This window comes from Hemitrygon akajei, chromosome 12, assembly GCF_048418815.1.
Source record: "Hemitrygon akajei chromosome 12, sHemAka1.3, whole genome shotgun sequence".
Lineage (NCBI taxonomy): Eukaryota > Metazoa > Chordata > Chondrichthyes > Myliobatiformes > Dasyatidae > Hemitrygon > Hemitrygon akajei.
In genome coordinates this window covers 15,321,762-15,349,630 of record NC_133135.1, presented here as the reverse complement: position 1 = coordinate 15,349,630, position 27,869 = coordinate 15,321,762, and the positions used below count along the sequence as shown (strand labels likewise).

The 27,869-nt window shown below is 42.9% G+C and overlaps 1 protein-coding gene across 1 annotated transcript in view; it reads right to left on the bottom strand.

The window, feature by feature from the left end:
- LOC140737431 (calcium-activated chloride channel regulator 1-like) overlaps window positions 1-27,869 on the bottom strand; it is an 85,683-nt gene that overhangs the window by 36,515 nt on the left and 21,299 nt on the right. Inside the window, exons 7-11 of the mRNA XM_073063918.1 lie at window positions 19,218-19,442; window positions 18,963-19,140; window positions 11,739-11,845; window positions 5,498-5,719; window positions 252-513 (exon numbers count right to left, since the gene is read on the bottom strand). Of these exons, the coding sequence (XP_072920019.1) occupies window positions 252-513; window positions 5,498-5,719; window positions 11,739-11,845; window positions 18,963-19,140; window positions 19,218-19,442 (994 nt within the window). The remainder of the gene's footprint in view (window positions 1-251; window positions 514-5,497; window positions 5,720-11,738; window positions 11,846-18,962; window positions 19,141-19,217; window positions 19,443-27,869) is intronic.

Below are 27,869 nucleotides of genomic sequence, written 5' to 3'. Positions count from 1 at the left end.
AATGGAGATCATTTAAAGGCAGTGAAGATGAACGCGGGATTCACAGTGACTTGGATCCAAAGATATAATGTAGTGATGGAAGGTTGTTGCACAGTTCTAACAGCTTTCAAATACAATGTGTTATTAATCCCATCATTATAATCAATCATATAGTTCTTTAGAAAGGAAGCTAACTTTTGAATTATCTGCAATATTGGAATGTGCAATAGAACTACACTTTTTTATTCACGGGGACATTTAATGAGTCCTACCTAAGCCATCATCCAAGAGCTTCAATGTAACTGGAGGGCCACTGGGACGTTCAACAATAGCTGTCACATTTGTATTCAGAACTGGCTGAAATCCATAACTAACTTCCACGTAGCAAATCATCGGGCTGTTGGGATCCTTCCTGCCGATGTGCCCATTAACTTTGATTGGTGGAGCTTGTGGATCTGCTGCTCGTGATGTTATGATGATTGTTATGACCTGTTTGGTTCCTGGGTTTTGAATGCTGTAGATCCAAGTTCCAATCTAGGAAACAAAGAGTTAGAAAAATATTATTCTTCCTCATTGATTTGTTTCATATAATCCAGCAGAGCCCATGTTGTTCTTCTGCCAGCTGAACTGATCTCAGCCAAGACTCCCAATGTTCACTCCAATTTCTTTCACGGCTACACGGATCTACCATTGCTCTGTGCAGGGAATATTTACATGATCTGAAAACTCTGGGGAGATTTTCTTTTTTTTGTAATATGCATACTATGGCTATTTAGAATGAAAATTGAAAAATCACATATCTTTGATTTTATTTATTAATTTAAGTATATAATGAAATACAGTACAAAAAAGAAAATCTTTAACATTTCGTAGGCTTTTAACTTAGATGGTATCTGTATTCAGCAGGTTGGTGGTTTATTAACAACAAGCTATCCACTTCCATTCTATGTTTATTATTACAATTTGTGACAGTGTTGCAACTTGAAACACTGATTATGTAAATATGTTGAATCTCTAAAATGTTTCAAAGTAAATATTGTGGTGTGTTTATCATTTAGAAAATTTAGAAAATAACACAACTAATTACATAGTTTCACAATTATATTAGCATAAACTCAAAATCATATTAACACTATAAGACCATAAGATGTAGGAGAAGAATTAGGCCATTTGGCCCATCGAGTTTGCTCCTCCATTTCATCATGGTGGTCTAATTTTCTTCTCACCCTCAGTTTCCTTGATTTTCTCCCCATATCCCTTCATGCCTTGACCTATCAAGAATCTATCAACCTCTGCCTTAAATATACGTAAAGACTTGGCCTCCTCAGCTGCCTGTGGCAAGGAGTTTCATAGATTCACCACTCTCTGGCTAAAGAAATTCCTTCTTAACTCCATTCTAAATAGACAACCCTCTATCTGAGGCTATTTCCTCTGGTCTTTGACTCTCCTACCTCAGGAAATATTCTCTCCACATCCATACCATCAAGGTTTTCACCATTCGATAGGTTTCAGTGAGGCCCCCCTCATTCTTCTGAATTGCAGCAAATACAGGCCCAGAACTATCAAATGGTCTCCATATGCTAAGCCATTCAATCCTGGAATCATTTTTGTGAACCTCCTTTGAACCCTCTCCAGTTTCAGAACATCCTTTCTAAGATAAGGGCCCAGAACTGCTCACAATACTCCAAGTGAGGCCTCACCAGTGCTTTATGTAGCAGAAAATTACAGCTGCGCATGAACAAAGGCTACGTGCGTGGGAACATTTCAGTCTCCGCTGGCCACACACCCACACAGCTTAGAGGGAACAGTACTCTTAAAATAGCCTCATTATTATTTGCTTGGCTTGGAATAGATAGCTTTGTTCCCAAGTTTGCAGGTAGTGTTGAGGAAACAGGTAGACTGCAGGTCAATATTAGGCAATTGGACAAGAGAGTGGCAAATGAAATAGAATTTTGCAAAATGCATGGTCATGCACTTTGGTAGAAGAAATAGATGTGCAGCGTATTTTCTAAATAGGGAACAAACTTAAAAATCTGAGATGCATAGGGACTTGGGAGTCCTTGTGCAGAAGGTTAACTTGCAGGTAGAATTGGTGATGAGGAAGGCAAATGCAATGTTAGCATTCATTTCAAGAGGTCTAGAATACAAGAGCAAAGATGTGATGCCGAGGCTTTATAAGACGCTGGTGAGGCCTCACCTTGAGTATTGTGAACATTTTGGGCTCCTCATCTTACAGAAGATGTGGTGGCATTGATGAGGGTTCAGAGGAGGTTTACAAGGATGATTCTGGGAATGAAAGGGTTATCATAGGGGGAACTTTTGATAGCTCTGGGTCTGTACTTGCTGGAATTTAAAAGGATGAGGGGGATCTCATTGAAACCTATCGAGTGTTGAAAGGTCTTGACATGGTAAAAGTGGAAAGAATATTTCCCATGGTGGGGGAGTCAGGAACAAGAGAGCACAGCGTCAGGATAGTGGGGCATCCACTTAAAACAGAGATGCGGAGAAACTTCTTTAGGCAGAGTGTGGTGAATTTGTGGAATTTATTACCACAAGTAGCTGTGGAGGCCAGGTTGTTTTTTGTATTTAAGGCAGAACTTGATAGGTTCTTGATTGGACATTGTATCAAAGGTTACAGGAAGAAGTCCTGAGAGTCGGGCTGAGGAGGGGAAGAAAGGATCAGCCATGATTGAATGGTGGAGCTGACTTGATGGACCAGATGGCCTAATTCTTTTCCTATGTCTTATGGTCTTAAATGAGAGCCCAAACTGTTGACAATACTCCAAGTGCAGTCTGACTAGTGTCTTATAAAGGATCAGCATTATGTCCTTGCTTTTATATTCTATTTGCCTTGAAATAAATGGCAACATTGCATTTGCCTTTTTTACCAGAGACTCAACTTGTAAATTAACCTTCTGCGAGTCTTGCACAAGGATGCACAAGTCCCTCTGCACCTCTGATGTTTGAATTTTCTCCCCATTTAGTCTGCACTATTGTTTCTTTTACCAAAATGCATTATCATGCATTTCCTAACACTCTATTCCATCTGTCTCTTCTTTGCCCATTCTTTCAATTTGTCCTGCTGCCATCTCATTGCTCCCTCAACACTACCTTCCCCATCACCTTTTTACGTATCATCCACAAACTTTGCCACAAAGACATTAATTCCATTATCCAAATCATTGACAAACAATGTGAAAAAGTGGTCCCAATAATGAACCTTGAGAACACCACTTGTCACTGGTAGCTAACCAGAAAAGGCCCCCTTTATTCCCACTCACTGCCTCCTGCCTGTCAGCCATTCCTCTATTCATGCCAATATCTTGGTCCAATATCAACTCTCCCCTCCCCTTTACTCTTTATATAACAAAAAAATTGGTATCCTCCCTTACATTATTGGCTAGATTGCCTTCATATTTCGTCTCTTCCTTTCTTATAGCTTTTTAGTTGCCTCTTGTTGGATGTTAAAAGCTTCCCAATCATCCAACTTTCCACTCACTTTTGCTAACTTATTGGCCCTTTCCTTGGTTTTCCTCCAATCCACCTGAGCAAGCTCCTCTCCCATGCCTCTATAATTCCCTTTATTCCATTGCAATATTGATACATGTGACTTGTGCTTCTTCCTCTCAAATTGCAGTCTGAATTCAATTATATTATGATCTTTGCCTCCTAAGGGTTCCTTTACATTCAGCTCCCGAATAAGATCTGGGTTAGTACACAACACTCAATCTTAGATAGACTTTCCCTGAGTAGGCTCAAGTACAAGCTGCTCTAAAAAGCCATCTCAAAGGCATTCAACAAGTTCCCTTTCTTGTGATTCAACACAAATCTGATTGTTCCAATCCCCTTGCATATTGAAATCCCCCATTACAATTGTGACATTACCCTTATTACATGCCTTCTCCAGCTTCCTTTGCAATCTCAACCTCACATCTTGGCTATTATTTGGAGGCCTATATATGATTCTCATGATGTGTTATTTTTTACCCTTGTTGTTTCTTAACTCCATCATAAAGATTCAGCATTCTCTGACCCTATGTCACCTGTTTCTAAAGATATAATCCCATCTCTTACCAACAGCCATACCACCACCTATGCTTTCCTGCCTGTCCTTTAGACTCAAAACATATGCCTTCCTAAGCTCCCAACTATGACCTTCTTTCAACCACAACTCAGTGATGCCCACAACGTTATACCAATAAATCTCTAGTTGTGACACAAGTTTGTCCACTTTATTCTGACTTCTAAGCACACTTAAATATAGTCCTGCATTCTCACCCTTTTAAATTTTGCCTCTGTAGTACAATTTAATTCTTTGTTCTGGATGCATTGTGTCCAATCTTTGGCTTGCTCTTCCTTACATTAATGTTACATCCATCAACTACATGTAAATCTGCTGGCTCATCCTCAGCTCTGTCATACTGGCTCCCATCCCCCTGCCATTTAGTTTAAACCACTCCCAACAGATAACTCTAGTAAACATGCCTTCAAGAATATTGGTTCCCCCCCCCACCACGAGATTCAAACGCAACCCGTCCCTTTGGTACAGATCCCACCTGCTTCAGAAGAAGTTCCAATCATCCAGAAATTGGAATCTAGTCCCTGCTCCCTGCTCCAATTCTTCAGCCATGCACTTATCCACCACCTCATTCTATTCCTATCTTCACTGTCATGTGGCACAGGAAGCAATCCCGAGATTACTATCCTTGCGGTCCTGCTCGTCAGCTTCCTTCCTAACTCTCTGTATTCTGTTTTCAGGACCTCCTCCCTTTTCCTACCTATGTTGTTGGTACCAATATGTACCATGACTTCTGGCTGCTCACTCTCCCTTCTCAGGATATTGTGGACACATTCAGAAACATCATGCACTCTGGCACCGGAGAGGCAACCTACTATCCACGTTCCCTTTTTGCGTCCACCGAATCGCCCATCTGTCCCCCTGACTATAGAGTCCACGATTACTGCTGACATTCACTTCAGTTCCCTACTCTTCTGAGCTAGAGGGCCAGACTAGCTGTTGCTTCCACCAGCTATGTCACCCCTCCCCCAAACAGTACTCAAAATGGAGTAACACACGCAAAATGCTGGAGAAACTCTGCAGGTTGGTAGCATCTACAGAGACGTTTTGGGTGGAGAGTCTGCTCTGTGAGTCTCACAGAAGATTCATCAGCCAGCTCATACTCCAGAGCTCTAGGCAGGGAGCAAAACATCCTCTGTCCCAGAGAGCATCTCACCCAAAACGCTGGAGGAACTCAGAAGCTCAGGCAGCTGCAATGGAACAGAGGAACATTGGCCAGGAGGTGCATTTCATATTTACTTCTTGGGATGTTGATGGCTGCTGTGGAAAATAGGGTCATATCTGAACTGAGAATGGATGAGAATGCATGTGGACAAATTAACCAGAGCAAACAGACAATCAAATAGAAAACAATCAAAAAGCAAAAGCAGAAATACACAACTGGTCAAACAGCACCCAGATGAATGCTTTAGCCATTATAGTACATATTTTGATCCGTACCTCTGCAGTGCCAATAATCTTAAGACGGGCTGATCTTGCAGACTGATCTATTTGGAAGTCAGAATTACTGTAAGTATTTCCGCTGGGGTCATGTACAAATATTATTGGATTATCTCTCTCCCAATTCACCACAAAAAAGGTGTCATTCCCAACTGTCTTATCAATGACAACTGTGCCATTCAACCAGCCGCTGGTCTCCAAGCTTTGTCCTGAGTTTTCAAGCTGAAACCAAACAAACAGAATTATTACTTTACTATAATAAAATCAGTAAGTGAAATTAATGGTATGTTCCCTAGCTAAGTTGCTGGATGAACTTTAGTTGTGGCTAAATAGCAGAATCTAAAAGGATAGAACATAGAACATTGAAGAGAACAGGGCAGGAACAGGCCATTCTGCCAACAGTGTTGTGCCAAACCAGTTAAAAAGCCATTTTTAAAAAACCCGAAAACTAATCCCTCCTACCTATATTATGTCCATATCCCTCCATCTTCCTTACATCCATGTGCTTAGCCAAACATCTCTTAAAAGCTTCTAATGTATTTGTCTTTACCACCATACCAGGCAGCACATTCCGGGCATTATCAACTCTCTGAGTAAAAAACTTACCACTCACATCCTCCTTCAGCCTAACGCCTCTCACCTTCAATGTATGCCCTCTGGTATTAGACATTTCAACCCTGGGAAACAGATATTCTTCGTCCACTCTAACTATGCCTCTCATAATCTTGTAAACCTCTATTAGATCTTCCTTCAGCCTCTACCACTCCAAAGAAAACAACCCAAATTTATCCAGCCTCTCGTGATAGCACATGCACTCTAAATGAGGCAGCATCCTGCTAAAACTCTTCTGCACCCTCTCCAAAACCTCAACATTGTTGCTGAAGTGGCGTGGCCAGAACTGTACGCAGTACTCCAGATCTGGCCTTACCAGAGTTTAATAAAGTTGCAACAAAACCTCCAGACTTTTCAACTCAATGCCTCGACTAGTAAAAGCAAGCATTCCAGAGGTCTACATAACCACCTTGTGGACCTGAGTAGCTACTTTCAAGAAGCTATAAACTTAGATCCCAAGATCTCTCTGCTCAACAACACTGTTTTGGACCTTGCCCTTAACAGTATACTGTCTCCTTACAATTGCGCTTCTGAGGCACAACACCTCACATTTATCTAGGTTAAACTCCATCTGCCATTTCTTTGTCCATATCGAACTGATCTATATCGCGCTCTTTGCCAGTCTTCTACCCTATCCACAACTCCACAAATCTTGGTATCATCCTGGCAATTGCTCACCTGGCTATTTACCTCAGGAATTGGACCTCAATCACCTTGTTTAGTTTCCAATCATTCCCAGGTTCCACTAACTACAACCACCTGCTTTCCATCAGCAAATGCAGTATAAAAACCCTGTGACCACAACAATGAGCTGTCAGTTGGTTGACTGACTCTGGTGTGAGTAACCTTGTTTCATGGTTCTTGGGACTGTCAGTTCTAAGTCTAGCATTGCTTCTGGATATTGACTCCATGCTTGCTATGTTAATAACACCTCCCGACTCTGCCTCCATGCCCGTGTTCTGCACTTGGGTTCCTCCACTACCACACTCGTGTAACATTACCTACCCATCTATATTTTCATCCAGGTCATTTATATACAATACAAATATCAGAGGTCCCAGTATAGATCCCAGTTGAACACCACTAATTACAGACCTCCAGCTCAAATAAGTCCCTTTGACAACTACCCTCTGTTTGCAACGCCCTAGCCAGTTCAGAATCTAAATAGCCAATTCTCAGCGGATCCCACATATCTTAATCTTCTTAATTAGCCTCCCATGAGAGACATTGTCAAACACCTTATTAAAATCCATTAATACAACATCCACTAGCCTACCCTCACAATTGCTCTCATCACCTTGTCAATGAATGCAATCAAGTTAGTAAGGAATGACCTGCCACACACAGAGCCTTGCTAACTCTTCCTAATTGGGCCATGGGTTTCCAAATGCTGATATATCCTATCCCTAAGAATTTTCATCAGCAATTTCCCGACACTAACGTGAAACTCATAGGTTAATAGTTCCCAGGATTTTCCCTTGTTCCCTTCTTAAATAGAAGTACAACATTAGCCACCCACCAGTCCTTGCCTGTGGCTAGAGAGGGCACAAAAATGTGGGTCAGGGGCTCAGCAATCTCACCTCTTGCCTCCTACAACAACCTGGGGTAAATCCTTAATATTCATTAGGAGACCCAACACTTCCTCCTTCTTGACCTCTAAACACCCTAACGTATTTATACACTCAGCACTAATGCCCATCCTCCATATCCTTTTCCTTGGTAAATACTGAAGCAAAGTACTCATTACGTACCTCAATCATAATGTCCATATCCAAGCAAATGTTCCCACTTCACACTTCACACCTTCTCCCTAGTTATCCTTTTACTCAATGTATGTATAGAATGCCTTGAGATTCACCTTAATCCTTCATGACCCCTCTTTGCATTCTTAATTCCCATCTTCAGTTCATTTCAGTCTCTTTATACTCTTCGCGCTTGGTTTGATCCTGACTTCAGAAGCTTTACACAATTTTTATTTTTCTTCTTGACTAAACTCATCACCTCTCTGGACATCGAAGGCTTTCTTATCTTTCCAGCCCCATCCTTCCTTCTAATAGGAGCCTTTCCTGTACTCTGTGCAATTGCTCTTTAAGCACCCTCCACATGGATGATGTGGTCTTGCCAGAGAAAAACTGTTCCCAATTAACTTAATTCCTACCTATTGCCCTGATAATTTTTCCTACTCCAACTTAAAACTCTCCCACAAGAGACCATGGTTATCTACAGCTATCTTGAAAGTTAAGGAGTTGTGGTTACTGTATCCTAACTGTTCACCCACTGAAAGGTCAGTCACCTGGCCTCGCTCATTATTCGACACCCGGTCTGGTGTGGTCCCTCCTCTCACTGGACCATCCACATATTGATTTAAGAAACCTTCCTGAATACAATTAACAAAATCACCCCCATCTAAACTCCTTACACTAAGAAGGTTCCAGTTTATATTATGGAAGCTGAAATCCCCCATGTCAACAACCCAGTTATTTTTACACATTTCCTTAATCTGATTACATATCTGTTCCTCAACATCCTATTGGGGGTCCGTAGTACAATCCCAGCATTGTGATTACACCCTTCCTATTCCTGAGTTCCACCCAAATAGACTTAATGTCTAACCCCTCCATTTCGTCTCCTCTGAGAGCAGCTGTGATATTGTCCCTGATTAGTAGTGCAACTCCACCCCCTCTTTTCCTCTTCCTCTATATTTTCTAAAACTTTGAAAACCTGGTATATTAATCACCCATTCCTGCCCTTTCAGCCATATTTCAGTAAAGGCTACAGCATCGTAGTTCCATGCACTGATCCATGCTCTAAGTTCATCACCCTTACCCATAATACTCCTAGCATTAAAATATACACACTTCAATCTATCTGACCCATTATACCTGTTATGTCAATTTTACTTTTCAGTACTTTTCCTGACGTCTACCTTTGGGTCCAATTCTTCCCTTACTGATCTGGGACTTTGGTTCCCAGCCCTCTGCAAAATCAGTTTAAACTCTCCCAAGTAGCACCCGCAAACCTTGCAGCCAGGATATTGGTTCCCATTGAGTTCAAGTGCACCCCGTCCCTCTTGTACAAGTTACCCCTTCCCCAGAAATTTCCCAATGACCCAGGAACTTGAAACCTTGTCCCCATCACCATCTCTGCGGCCACTCATTCAACTGTGCTGTCACCCCATTCCTATCTACACTAGCCCATGGTATAGGGGTAATCCAGAGATTACAACCTTGGAGTTCCTTATCTTCAGCTTCTTTATATACTCACTGTGTAGGACCCTTTCCCCTTTTCTGCCTGTGTCATTGGTGTCAATATGCACCATGACTGCTGGCTTTCCCCCCTCCCTGTTGACAATATCCTATAGCTGCTCCCTTACAGCATGGACCCTAGCACTCGGGAGGCAACACCCCAACCGGGTGTGTATTTTGCAGCCACAGAAGCTCCTTTCTGTCCCCCTTACTATTGAGTCCCCTACCACACTGCCTGGCTTTACCCTTCCCTGTCGAGCCTCAGAGCAGGGCACAGTGCCACCAGCCTGGCTGCTGCTGCCGTGATCTGATGGTTCACCCACCCCCCCAGCAGTACCCAAAGGGGTATACTTGTTGCCGAGGGGAATGGCCACAGGGGAACCCTGCACAGATGGATGGCATGGTATGGAATTAAACCATAAGACATTGGAGCAGAATTAGGCCATTTGGCCCATCAAGTCTTCACCTCCAATCTATTTTGGCTGATTTATTAGCCTTCTCTACCTCATTCTCTTGCTTTCTCCCCAAAACCTGATCTCTGTTCCGAAGCCGTGCTCTTTGGTTCTAGATCCCCCCATTATAGGAAACATCCTCTCCACATCCACTCTATCCAGGCCTTCCAATATTTAATAGATTTCAATAGGATCACAGCCCCCCATCACCATTCTTCTAAAGTCCAGCAAGAACAGGCTCAGAGCCATCAAACACTCGTAATATGTTAACCCTTTCATTCCTGAGATCATTCTCATGTAGCTCTTCTGGACCCTCTCCAATGCCAGTATATACTTTTCTAGATAAGGGGACCAAAATTCAAAGTTCAAAGTAAATGTTATTATCAAACTGCATATATGTCACCATATACAACCCTGAGAATATTTTCCTTGTGGGCATACTCAACAAATCTATAGAGTCGAAACTATAACAGAAGTAATGAATGACCACCCAACTAGGGTATTCAACCAGAGTGCAGAAGAGAACAAACTGTGCAAATGTGAAAAGAAGAAACAATAATAATAATAAATAATAATAATAAATAAATAAATAATAAGTATTAAGTACATGAGATGATGAGTCCTTGGTAATGGAAGCATTTGAATGATGGGGCAAGTGAAGTTGAATGAAATAATCTGCTTTGTTCAAGAGTCTGAGGGATAGTAAGTATTACTAAATCTGGTGGTGTGAGTGCTAACCTTCTTCCTGATGACAGCAGTGAGAAGAGAGCATGCCCTGGGTGGTGGGTGTCCCTGCTGACGGATGCTGCTTTCCTGAGACAGTCTTTCATGGAGACGTGCTCAGTGGTTGGGAGAGTTTTACCTGTGATGGACTAAGCAATGTCCACTACTTTTTGTACAATTTTACTTTCAAGGGCATTGGTGTTTCCATACCAGGCTGTGATGCAGCCAGACAATCTTTTCTCCACTTCAGTTCTATAGAAGTCTGTCAAAATTCTAGATGTCATATCGAATCTTCACAAACTCCTAAGGAAGTAGAGGCACTGCTGTGCTTTCTTTGTGATTGTGCTTACGTGCTGGGCCCAGGATACACAATAGTCCAAGTGCAGTCAGATTTCATGGAAGTAAATTATTGTGGAATTTGTAGCTGTCTAACATCTCCAGTCCAGGGTTGAATCCGGACCTCTTGTGTAGAGTTTGCAAACTCTCCCAATGATTACATATGTGCTCCTACTTCCCAAAGGTACATTGATAGATGTTTTTGCTACCTGATGATGGTGCCTCCATTGGTGGTAAGTCAATAATGAAACAGGGGAATCAATGGGCATGTGATGGAATAAATGTTAGGGCTAAAGAGGGAAAGGGAAATCGGATGGAGTCATACAGTCATACAAACATACAGGAGAGAAACAGGCCTTTCAACACATCTAGTCCATGCCATCCTTGTCCTATCTACCTGCACCCAGCCTATAGCCCTCCATACTTAGTTCCTCAAGTCCCAGCAACATCATTGTAATGATAGATGGGGTTGCTCTCATTTGCAAGGCCTCTTTCAGTGGTACAATAATATAATATCTAATTTTATTGATTGTGGTAATATGGAGGAATAAACTTCATAAGTACATGCAACACTCTTTAAACTATTATAGTTTTCGATACAGGTCCCCTTGTGTGCCACAATGAATTGCTACAAACCAGGGGAAGAGTGGCTTGGTTCATGGACGATGCTGCAGGAATGAGTCAAGAGTCTCGGGTTGAATAGATAGTTGGAAGACCACAGGAATAGCGAAGAGGTGAAATGGAAGTCGGAGACTCAAGCAGTGACTAAGATGGATGTCAGAAATCATGGAAGCATTTTGGCAATGTGGCCCCTTGGCATTAATATCTCCAATGCTACAGTTTAGGTTTGATCTTACTGAAAAATATTCAAACCTGGATGGACAGTTGGCTGCTGTCACCATCTCCTGACACTAATCCCGTGAAGGAATCAATTAATCCATTTACATCCACGTTATCAGATGCTGCAAACTGTAAGCCCCCTGCAGGACAAAAATGACAAATTTTACAAAAAGCTCAGCTATTATTTATGACACATACTAACTGAGAAAAAGTGGGTGGCATGGTATCATAGCATTTAGTGTAATGGTATTACAATGCCAGCATCCTGGTTCAAATCTCACCGTTGTCTGTAAGGAGTTTGTAAATTCACTCCTTGACCATGTGGGATTCCATAAGACCATAAGACATAGCAGTTGAATTAGGACATTTGGCCCATCGAGTCTGCTCCACCATTCAATCATGGCTGATCCTTTGTTCCCGTGTTCAGTCCTACTTCCCATAACCTTTGATGCTGTGTCCAATCAAGACGCTGTCAAACTCTGCCTTAGATACATCTAACAACATGGTCTCCACAGCTACCCATGGTAACAAATTCCACAAGTTCACCACCCTCTAGCTAAAGCAATTTCTCCGCATCTCTGTTTTAAATGGACGCACCTCTATCCTGGGGACAAGGTGCCCTTTTGTCCTAGACTCCTACATCATGGGAAACAACCTTTCCACATCTACTCTGTCTAGGCCTTACAACATTTGAAAGGTTTCAATTAGATCCTCCCCCTCATCCTTCTAAATTCCAGTGAGTACATGCCCAGAGCCATCAAGGTTCCTCGTATGATTACCTTTTCATTCCTGGAATCATCCTTGTGACCCTCCTCTGAACCCTCTCCAATGCCAGCACATCTTTTCTTAGATGAGGAGCCCAAAACTGTTCTCAATACTCAAGGTGAGTCCTCAGTAGTGCCTTATAAAGCCTCAGCATCACATCTCTGCTCTTTATTCTACACTTCTTGAAATGAATGCTAACATTGCATATGCCCTCTTCCACCACCAACACAAAGTGTAAGTTAATCTTTAGGGTGATCTGCACAAGGACTCCCAAGTCCCTTTGCACCTCAGATTTTTGGATTTTTCTCCCTGTTTAGAAAATAGTCTACCCATTTATTTCTACTACCAAAGTGAATGACCATGCATTTTCCAACATTGTATTTCATTTGCCACTTTCTTGCTCATTCTCCTAATCTGTCTAAGTCCTTCTGCAGCCTACCTGTTTCCTCAACACTACCTGCCCCTCCACCAATTTTTGTGTCATCTGCAAACATGGCAGCAAAGCCATCTATTCCATCATCTAAATCATTTATATATAGCACAGAATGAAGCAGCCCCAACACCGACCCCTGCAGAACACCACTAGTCACTGGCAGCCAACCAGAAAAGGATCCTTTGATTACCACTCACTGCCTCCTACCATCAGCTAATGTTCTAACCATGCCAGTAACTTTCTTGTCATACCATGGGCTCTTAACTTGGTAAGCAGTCTTATGTGTTGCACCTTGTCAAAGGCCTTCTACAGGTCCAAATATAAAACGTCCACTGCATTTGGAGAAGGAAGTCTGAGAATCGGAGTGGGAGTGCGGCAGGAGACATTTTGATTTTTTCTTCTTCTCATTGGAGTTAAGAGAGGCGGGACTGTGCAGGCATGTGATGTCTGGCAGTAAAGCGCGGAAGATTTAACAGGAACACAGCCTTATACAGCGGGCAGTGGAGTGAGTCAGGAGCAGAGTGAAGGCTTAAGGGCTTTGGCTCAACGGGCTTAGGCAGAAACGGGCGAGGCAATGTAGGTTTAGTTTTCAATTTTTCCTGTTATTTGAGGAAAGGTGGAAGTATGAATGTGAGGGAAGCTTGTTGTTCTCGGTGTCGGATGTGTGAGGTCCTGGAGTCTCCTAGCCTCCTGGATGTCCACATCTGTGCCAGGTGCACTGAGCTGCAGCTCCTAAGGGATCGTGTTAGGGAACTGGAGCTGCAGCTCGATGACCTTCGTCTGGTCAGGGAGAGTGAGGAGTTGATAGAGAGGAGTTACTGGCAGGTGGTCACACCGGGGCCACGGGAGGCAGACAAGTGGGTCACGGTTAGGAGGGGGAAGGGGAAGAGTCAGGTACTAAAGAGTACCCCAGTGGTTGTACCCCTTGACAATAAGTACTCCTGTTTGAGTACTGTTGGGGGGGGACAGCCTACCTGGGGGAAGCAACAGTGGCTGTGCCTGTGGCACAGAGGCTGGCCCTGTAGCTCAGAAGGGTAGGGAAAGGAAGAGGAAGGCAGTAGTAATAGGGGACTCGATAGTTAGGGGGTCAGATAGGCGATTCTGTGGATGTAGTTTGGAGACCCGGATGGTAGTTTGCCTCCCAGATGCCAGGGTCGGGGATGTTTCTGATCATGTCCAAGATATCCTGAAGTGGGAGGGTGAGGAGATAGAGGTCATGGTACATATAGGTACCAATGACATAGGTAGGAAAAGGGAAGAGGTTCTGAAAGGAGAATATAGGGAGTTGAGAAGAAGGACCTCTAAGGCAGTAATCTCAAGATTACTGCCTATGCCACATGACAGTGAGTGTAAGAATGGAATGAGATGGAGGATTAATGCGTGGCTGAGCGATTGGAGCAGGGGGCAGAGATTCAAGTTTCTGGATCATTGGGACCTCTTTTGGGGCAGGTGTGACCTGTACAAAAAGGACGGGTTGCACTTGAATCCTAGGGGGACCAATATCCTGGTGGAGAGATTTGTTAAGGCTACTGGGGAGACTTTAAACTAGAATGGTTGGGGGGTGGGAATCAAATTGAAGAGACTAGGAGAAAGGAGGTTAGTCCACAAATAGAGAAAGCTAGTAGACAGTGTGTGAGGGTGGATAGCCAGGTGACAGAGAAGGGAAGCGCTCAGACCGAAGATATAGGGGAGAAGGAAGAAAAAGATAATAAAGTTGTTTGCACCGTTAGGGATAAACAGAGAGTAAGAGGTGGAGAGTTTCTTAAATGCATCTATTTTAATGCTAGGAGCATTGTAAGAAAGGTGGATGAGCTTCGAGCATGGATTGATACCTGGAAATATGAGGTTGTAGCTATTAGTGAAACATGGTTGCAGGAGGGGTGTGATTGGCAACTAAATATTCCTGGATTTTGTTGCTTCAGGTATGATAGAATCAGAGGGGCAAGAGGGGGAAGTGTTGCATTGCTTGTCAGAGAAAATATTACATCGGTGCTTTGGCAGGATAGATTAGAGGGCTCGTCTAGGGAGACTATTTGGGTGGAATTGAGGAATGGGAAAGGTGAGGTAACACTTAAAGGGGTGTATTATAGACCACCTAATGGGGAGCGAGAATTGGATGAGCAAATTTGTAAGGAGATAGCAGATATTTGTAGTAAGCACAAGATTGTGATTGTGGGAGATTTTAATTATCCACACATAGACTGGGAAGCCCATTCTGTAAAAGGGCTTGATGGTTTGGAGTTTGTAAAATGTGTGCAGGATAGCTTTTTGCAGCAATACATAGAGTTACCAACTAGAGAAGGGGCAGTGTTGGATCTCCTGTTAGGGAATGAGTTAGGTCAAGTGACAGAGGTATGTGTTGGGGAGCACTTCCAGTCCAGTGATCACAATGCCATTAGTTTCAATATAATTATGGAGAAGGATAGGACTGGACCCAGGGTTGAAATTTTTGATTGGAGAAAGGCTAACTTTGAGGAGATGCAAAAGGATTTAGAAGGAATGGATTGGGACAATTTGTTTTATGGGAAGGATGTAATAGAGAAATGGAGGTCATTTAAAGGTGAAATTTTGAGGGTACAGAATCTTTATGTTCCTGTTAGGTTGAAAGGAAAGGTTAAAAGTTTGAGAGAGCCATGGTTTTCAAGGGATATTGGAAACTTGGTTCAGAAAAAGAGAGAGATCTACAATAAATATGGGCAGCATGGAGTGAATGAGGTGCTCGAGGAATATTAAGAATGTAAAAAGGAACTTAAGAAAGAAATTAGAAAAGCTAAAAGAAGATATGAGGTTGCTTTGGCAAGTAAGGTGAAAATAAATCCAAAGGGTTTCTACAGTTATATTAATAGCAAAAGGATAGTGAGAGATAAAATTGGTCCCTTAGAGAATTAGAGTGGACAGCTATGTATGGAGCCAAAAGAGATGGGGGAGATTTTGAACAATTTCTTTTCTTTGGTATTCACTAAAGAGAAGGATATTTAATTGTGTGAGGTAAGGGTAACAGTAGGGTAGTTATGGAAACTATGATGATTAAAGAAGAGGAAGTACTGGCTCTTTAAGAGAACATAAAAGTGGATAAGTCTCCGGCCCTGACAGGATATTCCCTAGGACCTTGAGGGAAGTTAGTGTAGAAATAGCAGGGGCTCTGACAGAAATATTTCAAATGTCATTAGAAACAAGGATGGTGCCAGAGGATTGGCATATTGCTAATGTGGTTCCATTGTTTAAAAAGGGTCCTAAGAGCAAACCTGGCATTTATCAGCCTGTAAGTTTGACGTCAGTGGTGGGTAAATTAATGGAAAGTATTCTTAGAGATGGTATATTTAATTATCTGGATAGACAGGGTCTGATTAGGAACAGTCAACATGGATTTGTGCATGGAAGGTCATGTTCAACAAATCTTATTGAATTTTTTGAAGAGGTTACTAGGAAAGTTGACGAGGGTAAAGCAGGTGGATGTTGTCTACATGGACTTCAGTAAGGCCTTTGACAAGGTTCCACATGGAAGGTTAGTTAGGAAGGTTCAGAGGGTGGAGGTGGATAACTGTTTGTGAGGTTGGAGGCCAGTGACTAGTGGTGTGCCTCAGGAATCTGTAATGAGTCCAATGTTGTTTGTCATATACATTAATGATCTGGATGATAGGGTGGTAAATTGGATTAGTAAGTATGCAGATGATATGAAGATAGGTGGTGTTGTGGATAATGAAGTAGGTTTTCAAAGCTTGCAGGGAGATTTAGACCATTTAGAAGAGTGGACTGAAAGATGGCAGATGGAGTTTAATGCTGATAAGTCTGAGGTGCTACATTTTGGTAGGACTAATCCAAATAGGACATACATGGTAAATGGTAGGGCATTGATGAATGCGGTAGAACAGAGTGATCTAGGAATAATGGTGCATAGTTCCCTGAAGGTGGAATGTCATGTGGATAGTGTGGTGAAGAAAGCTTTTGTTATGCTGGCCTTTATAAATCAGAGCATTGAGTTTAGGAGTTGGGATGTAATGTTAAAATTGTACAAGGCATTGGTGAGGTCAAATTTGGAGTATTGTGTACAGTTCTGTTCACAGAATTATAGGAAAGATGTCAACAAAATAGAGAGAGTACAGAGGAGATTTACTAGAATGTTACCTGGGTTTCAGCACCTGAGTTACAGAGAAAGGTTGAGCAAGTTAGGTCTTTATTCTTTGGAGCGTAGAAGGTTGAGGGGGGACTTGATAGAGGTATTTAAAATTATGAGGGGGATAGATAGAGTTGATGTGGATAGACTTTTTCCATTGAGAGTAGGGGAGATTCAAACAAGAGTTGAGAGTTAAGGGGCAAAAGTTTAGTGGTAAGACGAGGGGGAACTTCTTTACTCAGAGATTGTTAGCTGTGTGGAATGAGCTTCCAGTAGAAGTGGTAGAGGCAGGTTCGATTTTGTCATTTAAAAAAAATTTGGATAGATATATGGACAGGAAATGAATGGAGGGTTATGGGCTGAGTGCAGGTAGGTGGGACTAAATAAGAGTAAGCTTTCAGCATGAACTAGAAGGGCCAAGATGGCCTGTTTCTGTGCTGTAATTGTTATATGGTTATATGTTCAATCCCCTATATCTATCCTACTTGTAATCTCCTCAAAGAACTCCAACAGGTTCGACAGACATCCCCACTTTGTCCTGTCTTGTCCTGTTTCACCAAGTACTCCATAACTTCATACTTAACAATTGACTCCAACATCTCCCCAACCACTGAGGTCAGGCTAACTGGTCTTTTTTAAAGAATGGAGTGGTATTTACAATTTTCCTGACCTCTGGCACCATGCCTGTGCCCAACAATTTTTAATCATTGCTAATGCCTCCACAAACTCTATGCTACCCCTTTCAGAACCCTAGGGTGCAGATCATTTCGTCCAGGTAACCTATGTACCTTAGGTCTTTCAGCTTTTTGAGCACCTTCTCCCTTGAAATAATAATTGCACTCGCTTCTCTTCCCTCACACCCTTCAACATCTGGCACACTGATAGTGTCTTCCATAGTGAAGACTGATACAAAATACTCATTTAGTTCATCTGCCATCTCCTTGTCCCCTGTATTTTTTTCTCTGGCCTTATTTTCTGGTTGTCCTATATCTACTCTCATCTCTCTTTTATTTTTTGCATACTTGTAAATGTTTTTACTATCAACTTTGATATTGTTTACTAGCTTGCTTTCATATTTCATCCTCCTAATGACTCTTTTCTTTGCTTTCTTTAGGCTTTTAAAAGCTTCTCGATCCTCTATCTTTCCACTAACTTTTGCTCTGCTGTATGCCCTCTCTTTTGTTTGTACACTAGCTTTGACTTCCCTTGTCAACCACGATTTTACTATTTTGCCATTGAGTATTTCTTGGTTTTTGGAACACATCTATCCCGCATGTTCCTCATTTTTCCCAGAAATGTACACCATTGCTGCTCTGCTGACATACCTACCAGCAGCTCCTTCCAATTTAATTTGGCCAACTCCACTCAAACCACTGTAATTTCCTTGACTCTACTGAAATACTGTTACATTAGATTTTACTTTCTCTCTAAGCATTTCAAGTTGAGCTCAATCGTATTGTGATCACTGCTTCCTGAGAGTTCTTTTCCTTCAAGTTCCCTTGTGTCCTATGGTTCATTACGTAACACCCAATCCAGTATAGCTGATCCCCTAATAGTCTCCTCCCATAGTTCACTGATGTACAGGTTAGTTAATGGTCACTTGAGTGTATTTGGGTAGCACTGGCTTGTTGGGCTGAAAGGGTCTCTTATTGTGCTGCATCTCTAAAAATAAATAAATAAGTCCTAACCAGTAGGATTAAAATAGTTAAATCTTTCAGTTCTGACATGAAGAGATGGAAGGTGTTGTGTATAAAGTGGCTGCTGTTAGTCCTATCCACAGTCTTAACAGGACATCCTGGGCAGTGTGTTCCCAGAATCCAGGATTATGTTCATGAAACAGAAGACAGCTGTCCAGTGTCTTCTGCTACTCAGTGTTTGGTGGGTTCATATTCCCCATGCAGTATCTTCAGCTATTTCCTTTGACCAGGTATTTTAGTCCAGTTACCTGTCATGTTTGAGAGTTCTTCTAACTGTACAGCTGCAGATGGTCCTAGAGCAATGGTGTGGATTACAGCTCCACTTGCTTCCACTTCTGGGAAGCAGGTGCTTATTTGACCATCCTGTCCATCTGTCAGTAAAATAATTTCATCACCCTCTGTAGCACTGTCATCACCACGAAGTACCTGCAACAATCAGATGTCAACATGGAAAAAATGCAACACTTGAAATTAGTAGATTTGGCCACACATTCCAGGCTTACCTGAAATCCAGCCCTAACCCCAGCACAGACGCTCGTTCCCCCATCAGCTGATGTTGGTAACAGCTGTACAAGATGCTCCCTTATGGTATCATTATCAATCCTTTGTAACTCTGTTTTAATGTTTGCATCATGGTTAAAAGTGACAATTCCAACTAGTGATCCTGTTTCAGCAATCTGCAGTAGGAATATCTCAGCTGCTTGTCGGAGTCTGACAATGCGATTCTCCTGTATATCAGAAAAAGAAAATTCAATGTCCAGCAAAATCCTATTTATTTGACTTAATTAAACTTTATATATTGAGAAAGATTTTTTAAAAAAATAATATAAATTTATTTTAATCAAGCAGCCTGCTTTGCTGTGGATGGTGTTGAATATCTCCTTTACTGTTGCTCAATCCACAGACATTCATGTAAGTAAAAAAAATTCCAATTCACATACATGACATGTTACATGGTGGAGAGGATTTTAGGGAGTCAGGAGGTGAGACTTTTGGGTGACTCCCCAAAGTCCTCTCTACCACATAAGCATTAGAAAGCTGCATAACCACCACTGAGATTGCCACATCATCAAGGACATCTTCAAAATGAGATCATCAACACGAGAAATTCCGCAGATCCTGGAAATTCAGAGCAGCACACGCAAAATGCTGGAGGAACTCAGCAGGTTAGGCAGCATCTATAGAAATGAATAAACACTCGATTTTTGAGGCTAAGACCCTTCTTCAGAACTCAGTTGGCGATGCCTCAAGAAGGTGGCATCCATCATTAAGGACCCCACCATCCAGGACGTGCCCTCTTCATCAGAGAGGAGGTACAGGAGCTTGAATACTGACATTCACCATTTTAGGAACAGCTTCTTTCCACCATTAGAATTCTGAATGGTCCATGAACCATAAATACTACTGACCTTTTTGCTCTGTTCTTGCACTACTTTTCAATATTTTTCACTGTAATTTATAATAATTTTAATGGATTCTACTGAAATGCCACTGTAAAACAACAGATTTCATGCATGTGTCAGTGATAATAAATCTGATTCTGATTCTGAATACCCAGCCTTTGGGCTGTTCTTGTTGAAAGTCACACGAGAGGAAATTCAGCCCAAAATTATAACCTAATTAAGGAGGCGCCTTTTTAGCTGAAGACTGGTGAATTTGTGGAATGGTCTACCACAGAATGCGGTGGAGGCCAAATCTGTGTGTATATTCAAAGTGAAGGGGATAGATTTCTGACTGGTTGGGGCATCAAGGGATATGACGAGAGGGTAGGTGTATGGGGTTCAATGGGATCCGGGATCAGCCATGATGGAATGGCAGAGTGGACTCGATGGGTTGAATGGTCCAATTCTGTTCCTATCTCTTACATTACTTTACTTTGTTGTCACCAAACAATTGATACTAGAGCGTACAATCATCACAGCGATATTTGATTCTGCGCTTTGTGCTCCCTGAAGTACAATTCCAAGTAAACATAATAGAAAATTTAAATTATAAATCATAATTAGAAAATAGAAAAGGGCAAGTAAGGTAGTGCAAGTTTTGTAGTAAGGTAGTGCCTTTTTCAATCGAAGCCTGAGGCTGAGAGTGAGAGACTGAAGCATCACGGAGGGAAGGTCGGTTTTCTTTTCTTTGACTGATTGGGGAAAAGAGGGTCTACTGCGCAGGCGCGTGACATAGCGCTCCAAGGTTTAAAAGGGAGAGCGCCATATACAGCAGCCATCATTGGAGTGGACTGAGTCGGAGTGGGACGGCTTTGCCTCAATCAGGCTTCGGCGAGAAACAGGCAGAGGCGAGGGCAGGTTCCAGTAAGTTTCTGTTTTTCTACTTTTTTTTGTTCAGACTAGAGAATATGCCAGGCAGGATGTTGGAATGCTCCTTTTGCAGAATGTGGGAAGTTAGGGAGACCTCCGGTGTCCCTGACAACGATACCTGCAAGAAGTGCATCCAGCTGTAGCTCCTAATAAACTGCGTTAGAGAACTGGAACTGGAGCTGGATGACCTATGGATAATTCGGGAGACTGAGCAGTTTATAGATAGTAGCTTCCGGGAGATAGTTACACCTAAGGAACAGGGCACAGGTAATTGGGTTACCGTCAGGCGAGAGAAGGGGAAAGGGCAGGTAGTGCAGGGTTCCCCAGTGGCCATTCCCCTCCAGAACAGGTATACTGATTTGGATACTGTTGGGGGGATGGTTTACCTGGGACAAGCTGTGGTAGCCGGATCTCTGGCACTGAGTCTGGTTCTGCAGTGCAGAAGGGAGGGAGAAAGAAGAGGAGAGTGGTAGTGATAGGGGACTCTATAGTCAGGGGTACAGACAGGAGATTCTGTGGTCATGACAGAGACTCCCAGATGGTTTGTTGCCTCCCGGGTGCCAGGGTCAGGGATGTCTCTGATCGTGTGCTCAGCATTCTGAAGTGGGAGGCTGATCAGCCAGATGTCGTGGTACACATCGGTACCTCTGGCCTCTGGCTTCGATTGAAAAAGGCACTACCTTTCTACAAAGAGTCAGGAGGTTCTGAAGAGTGAGTACAGAGAGCTTGGTAGGAAGTTGAAAGACAGGACCTCGAGGGTGGTAATCTCCGGATTACTACCTGTGCCACGTGCCAGTGAGGGTAAGAGTAGGATGCTCTGGCAGGTGAACATGTGGCTGAGAAACTGGTGTAGGGAGCAGGGTTTCGGATTTCTAGACCATTGGGACCTCTTCTGGGGCAGGTGGGACCTGTACAACAGAGATGGGTTACACCTGAATTACAAGGGGACCAATATACTTGCAGGGAGGTTTGCTAGTGTTATTGGTGAGGGTTTAAACTAGATTTGCAGGGGGATGGGAACCAGAGTGCCAGAGTAGATAGTGGAACGGGGGTAAAAATAAGTGATGTTAGTAGTTCATGCAAAGTCATAAATAGCAAGGTTGTGTGTGGTGGTAGCAATCTTCTGAGGTGTGTATATTTCAATGCAAAGAATATTGTGGAATTATGACATCATAGCCATTACTGAAACTTGGCTACAGGAGGGGCAGGACTGGCAGCTCAATGTTCCAGGGTTCCAATGTTTCAGACGTGATAGAGGCAGAGGGATGAAGGGTGGGGGTGTGGCTTTGCTAGTCAGGGAAAATATTACAGTAGTGCTTCGGCAGCAAAGATTAGAGGGCTTGTCTACTGAGGCTATATGGGTGGAGCTGAGAAACAGGAAAGGTATGACCACATTAATAGGGTTGTAATATAGACCACCCAATAGTCAGTGAGAATTGGAGGAGCAAATTTGCAGAGAGATAACAGACAACTGCAGGAGACAGAAAGTTGTGATTGTAGGGGATTTTAATTTTCCACACATTGATTGGGACTCCCATACTGTTAAAGGTCTAGATGGGTTAGAGTTTGTGAAATGTGTTCAGGAAAGTTTTCTAAATCAGTACATAGAGGTACCAACTAGGGAGGATGCAATATTAGATCTCCTATTAGGAAATGAGTTAGGGCAGGTGACGGAAGTGTGTGTAGGGGAACACTTTGGTTCCAGTGATCATAACATCATTAGTTTCAACTTGATCATGGATAAAGATAGATCTGGTCATTGGGTTGAAGTTCTAAACTGGAAAAAGGCCAAATTTGAAGAAATGAGAAAGGATCTAAAAAGCGTAGATTGGGACAGGCAAGGATGTGATTGGTAAGTGAGAAGCCTTCAAAGGAAAAATTTTGAGAGGGCAGAGTTTGTATGTTCCTGTCAGGGTTAAAGACAAAATGAATAAGAATAAGGAACCTTGGTTCTCAAGGGATATTGGAACTCCGATAAAGAAGAAGAGAGAGATGTATAACATGTATAGGCAACAGGGAGGAAATAAGATGCTTGAGGAATATAAAAAGAGTAGGAAAATGCTCTTTTGGAAGAGGACAGTGAGGCTTTGAGAAGAAGTGCGGCGGCGGCCATTTTCAAATTGCTTCTCAGATCGGAGTTCTGAGAGGCGGAACTGCACAGGCGCGTGAAGGAGGCCTGGGAAGGAGGGAAGATATAAAAAGAACGCAGCCTTAAGCAGCGGGCAGCTTTGTTTGCGGGCAGCAGAGTGAGCCGGGAGCAGAGTGTAGGGCTTAGGCGGAAGAGGGCACAGTAGGCTTATCTTTTAGTTCTTGTTATTTTCAGTTATTCGGGAAGTATGAGTGTGAGGGCAGCTTCTTGTTCTCGGTGTCGGATGTGGGAGGTCCTGGAGTCTCCGAGCCTCCCGGACGTCCACATCTGCGCCAGGTATGTCGAACTGCAGCTCCTGAGGGACCGAGTTAGGGAACTGGAGCTGCAGCTTGATGACCTTCGCCTGGTCAGGGAGAGTGAGGAGGTGATAGAGAGGAGTTACAGGCAGGTGGTCACTCCGGGGCCATGGGAGGCAGATAGGTGGGTCACGGTCAGGAAGGGGAAGGGGCAGGTACTAGAGAGTACACCAGTGGCTGTACCCCTTGACAATAAGTACTCATGTTTGAGTACTGTTGGGGGGGACAGCCTACCTGGAGGAAGTGACAGTGGCCGGGCCTCCGGCACAGAGGACGGCCCTGTAGCTCAGTAGAGTAGGGATAGAAGAAAGAGGACCATAGTAATAGGGGACTCGATAGTCAGGGGTTCAGACAGGCGGTTCTGTGGAGGTGATCGGGAGTCCCGGATGGTAGTTTGCCTCCCTGGTGCCAGGGTCCGGGACGTTTCTGATTGCGTCCAAGATATCCTGAAGTGGGAGGGTGAGGAGCCAGAGGTCGTGGTACATGTAGGTACCAATGACATAGGTAGGAAAGGGGAAGAGGTCCTGAAACGAGAGTATAGGGAGTTAGGAAGGCAGTTAAGAAGAAGGACCGCAAAGGTAGTAATCTCGGGATTACTGCCTGTGCCATGTGACAGTGAGAGTAGGAATGGAATTAGGTGGAGGATGAATGCGTGGCTGAGGGATTGGAGCAGGGGGCAGGGATTCAAGTTTCTGGATCATTGGGACCTCTTCTGGGGCAGGCGTGACCTGTTCAAGAAGGACGGGTTACACTTGAAACCTGGAGGGACCAATTTCCTAGCAGGGAGGTTTGCTAGGGCTACAGGGCAGACTTTAAACTAGTAAGATGGGGGGGGGGGCGGAAATCAATTTGAGGAAACTATGGGAGAGGAGGTTGGTTCACCAGCAGAGCAAGTAAGTAGACAGTGTGTGAGGGAGGAAAGGCAGGTGATGGAGAAGGGATGCGCTCAGCCCGAAGATGTAGGGGAGAAGAAAGAAAAGGATAATAAATTTGAAAGCATTGCTAGGGATGAAAAGAGAGGAGGAGGTGGAGAGTATCTTAAATGTATCTATTTTAATGCTAGGAGCATTGTAAGAAAGGTGGATGAGCTTAAAGCGTGGATTGATACCTGGAATTGTGATGTTGTAGCTGTTAGTGAGATGTGGTTGCGGGAGGGGTGTGATTGGCAACTAAATATTCCTGGATTTAGTTGCTTCAGGTGTGATAGAGTAGGAGGGGCCAGAGGAGGAGGTGTTGCATTGCTTGTCCGAGAAAATCTTATGGCGGTGCTTTGGAAGGATAGATTAGAGAGCTCCTCTAAGGAGGCTATTTGGGTGGAATTGAGGAATGGGAAAGGTGTAGTAACACTGATAGGAGTGTATTATAGGCCACCTAATGGGGAGCGTGAGTTGGAAGAGCAAATGTGTAAGGAGATAGCAGATATTTGTAGTAAACACAAGGTGGTGATTGTGGGAGATATTAATTTTCCACACATAGATTGGGAAGCTCATGCTGTAAAAGGGCTGGATGGTTTAGAGTTTGTGAAATGTGTGCAGGATAGTTTTTTGCAACAATACATAGAAGTACCAACTAGAGATGGGGCAGTGTTGGATCTCCTGTTAGGGAATGCGATAGGTCATCTGACAGATGTATGTGTTGGGGAGCACTTCGGGTCCAGTGATCACAATAGCATTAGCTTCAATATAATTATGGAGAAGGACAGGACTGGACCTAGAGTTGAGATTTTTGATTGGAGAAAGGCTAACTTTGAGGAGATGCGCAGGGATTTAGAGAGAGTGGATTGGGTCAAGTTGTTTTATGGGAAGGATGTAATAGAGAAATGGAGGTCATTTAAGGGTGAAATTATGAGGGTACAGAATCTTTATGTTCCTGTTAGGTTGAAAGGAAGGTTAAAGGTTTGAAAGCGCCATGGTTTTCAAGGGATATTAGAAACTTGGTTCAAAAAAAGAGGGATGTCTACAATAGATATAGGCAGCATGGAGTAAAGGAATTGCTCGAGGAATATAAAGAATGTAAAAGGAATCTTAAGAAAGAGATTAGAAAAGCTAAGAGAAGTTACGAGTTTGGTTTGGCAAATAAGGTGGAAGTAAATCCGAAAGGCTTCTACAGTTATATTAAAAGCAAGAGGATAGTGAGGGATAAAATTGGAATCAGGGTGGTCAGCTATGTGTGGAGCCGAGGGAGATGGGAGAGATTTTGAACGATTTCTTCTCTTCGGTATTCACTAAGGAGAAGGATATTAATGGTGTAAGGTGTGGGAAACAAGTAAGGAAGTTATGGAACCTATGACAATTAAAGAGGTGGAAGTACTGGCGCTTTTAAGAAATTTAAAAGTGGATAAATCTCCGGGTCCTGACAGGATATTCCCCAGGACCTTGAGGGAAGTTTGTGTAGAGATAGCAGGAGCTCTGACGGAGATCTTTCAGATGTCATTAGAAACGGGGATTGTGCCGGAGGATTGGCGTATTGCTCATGTGGTTCCATTGTTTAAAAAGGGTTCTAGAAGTAAGCCTGGCAATTATAGACCTGTCAGTTTGACATCAGTGGTGGGTAAATTAATGGAAAGTATTCTTAGAGATAGTATTTATAATTATCTGGATAGACAGGATCTGATTAGGAGTAGCCAGCATGGATTTGTGCGTGGAAGGTCATGTTTGACAAACCTTATTGAATTTTTTGAAGTAGTTACGAGGAATGTTGACGAGGGTAAGGTAGTGGATGTAGTCTATATGGACTTCAGCAAGGCCTTTGACAAAGTTCCACATGGAAGGTTAGTTAAGAAGGTTCAGTCGTTAGGTATTAATGCTGGAGTAATAAAATGGATTCAACAGTGGCTAGGTGGGAGATGCCAGAGAGTAGTGGTGGATAATTGTTTATCGGGATGGAGGCCGGTGACTAGCGGGGTGCCTCAGGGATCTGTTTTGGGCCCAATGTTGTTTATAATATACATAAATGATCTGGATGATGGGGTGGTAAATTGGATTAGTAAGTATGCTGATGATACTAAGGTAGGAGGTGTTGTGGATAATGAGGTGGGTTTTCAAAGCTTGCAGGGAGATTTATGCCGGTTAGAAGAATGGGCTGAACGTTGGCAGATGGAGTTTAATGCTGAGAAGTGTGAGGTTCTACATTTTGGCAGGAATAATCCAAATAGAACATACAGGGTAAATGGTAGGGCATTGAGGAATGCAGTGGAACAGAGAGATCTAGGAATAACAGTGCATAGTTCCCTGAAGGTGGAGTCTCATGTAGATAGGGTGGTGAAGAAGGCTTTTGGAACGCTGGCCTTTATAAATCAGAGCATTGAGTACAGAAGTTGGGATGTAATGTTAAAATTGTACAAGGCATTGGTAAGGCCAAATTTGGAATATTGTGTACAGTTCTGGTCACCGAATTATAGGAAAGATATCAATAAATTAGAGAGAGTGCAGAGACGATTTACTAGGATGTTACCTGGGTTTCAGCACTTAAGTTACAGAGAAAGGTTGAACAAGTTAGGTCTCTATTCATTGGAGCGTAGAAGGTTGAGGGGGGATTTGATCGAGGTATTTAAAATTTTGAGAGGGATAGATAGAGTTGACGTGAATAGGCTGTTTCCATTGAGAGTAGGGGAGATTCAAATGAGAGGACATGATTTGAGAGTTAGGGGGCAAAAGTTTAAGGGAAACATGAGGGGGTATTTCTTTACTCAGAGAGTGATAGCTGTGTGGAATGAGCTTCCTGTAGAAGTAGTAGAGGCCAGTTCAGTTGTGTCATTTAAGGTAAAATTGGATAGGTATATGGACAGGAAAGGAGTGGAGGGTTATGGGCTGAGTGCGGGTAGGTGGGACTAGGTGAGATTAAGAGTTCGGCACGGACTAGGAGGGCCGGAATGGCCTGTTTCCATGCTGTGATTGTTATATGATTATATACTTAAGAAAGAAATCAGGAGGGCTAAAAGAAAACATGAGGTTGCTTTGGCAGTCAAGGTGAAGGATAATCCTAAGAGCTTCTACAGGTATGTTAAGAGCAAAAGGATAGTAAGGGTTAAAATTGGTCCTCTTGAAGATCAGAGTGGTCGGCTATGTATGGAACCAAAAGAAATGGGAAAGATATTAAATGGGTTTTTTGCATCTGTATTTACTAAGGAAACTGGAATGGAGTCTATGGAAACAAGGCAAACAAGTAGGGAGGTCATGGAACTTATACGGATTAAAGAGGAGGAGGTGCTTGCTGTCTTGAGGCAAATCAGAGTAGATAAATCCCCAGGACCTGACAGGGTATTCCCTTGGACCTTGAGGGAGACTAGTGTTGAAATTGCAGGGGCCCTGGCAGAAATATTTAAAATGTTGATATCCACAGGTCAGGTGCCGGAGGATTGGAGGATAGCTCATGTAATTCCGTTGTTTAAAAAAGGCT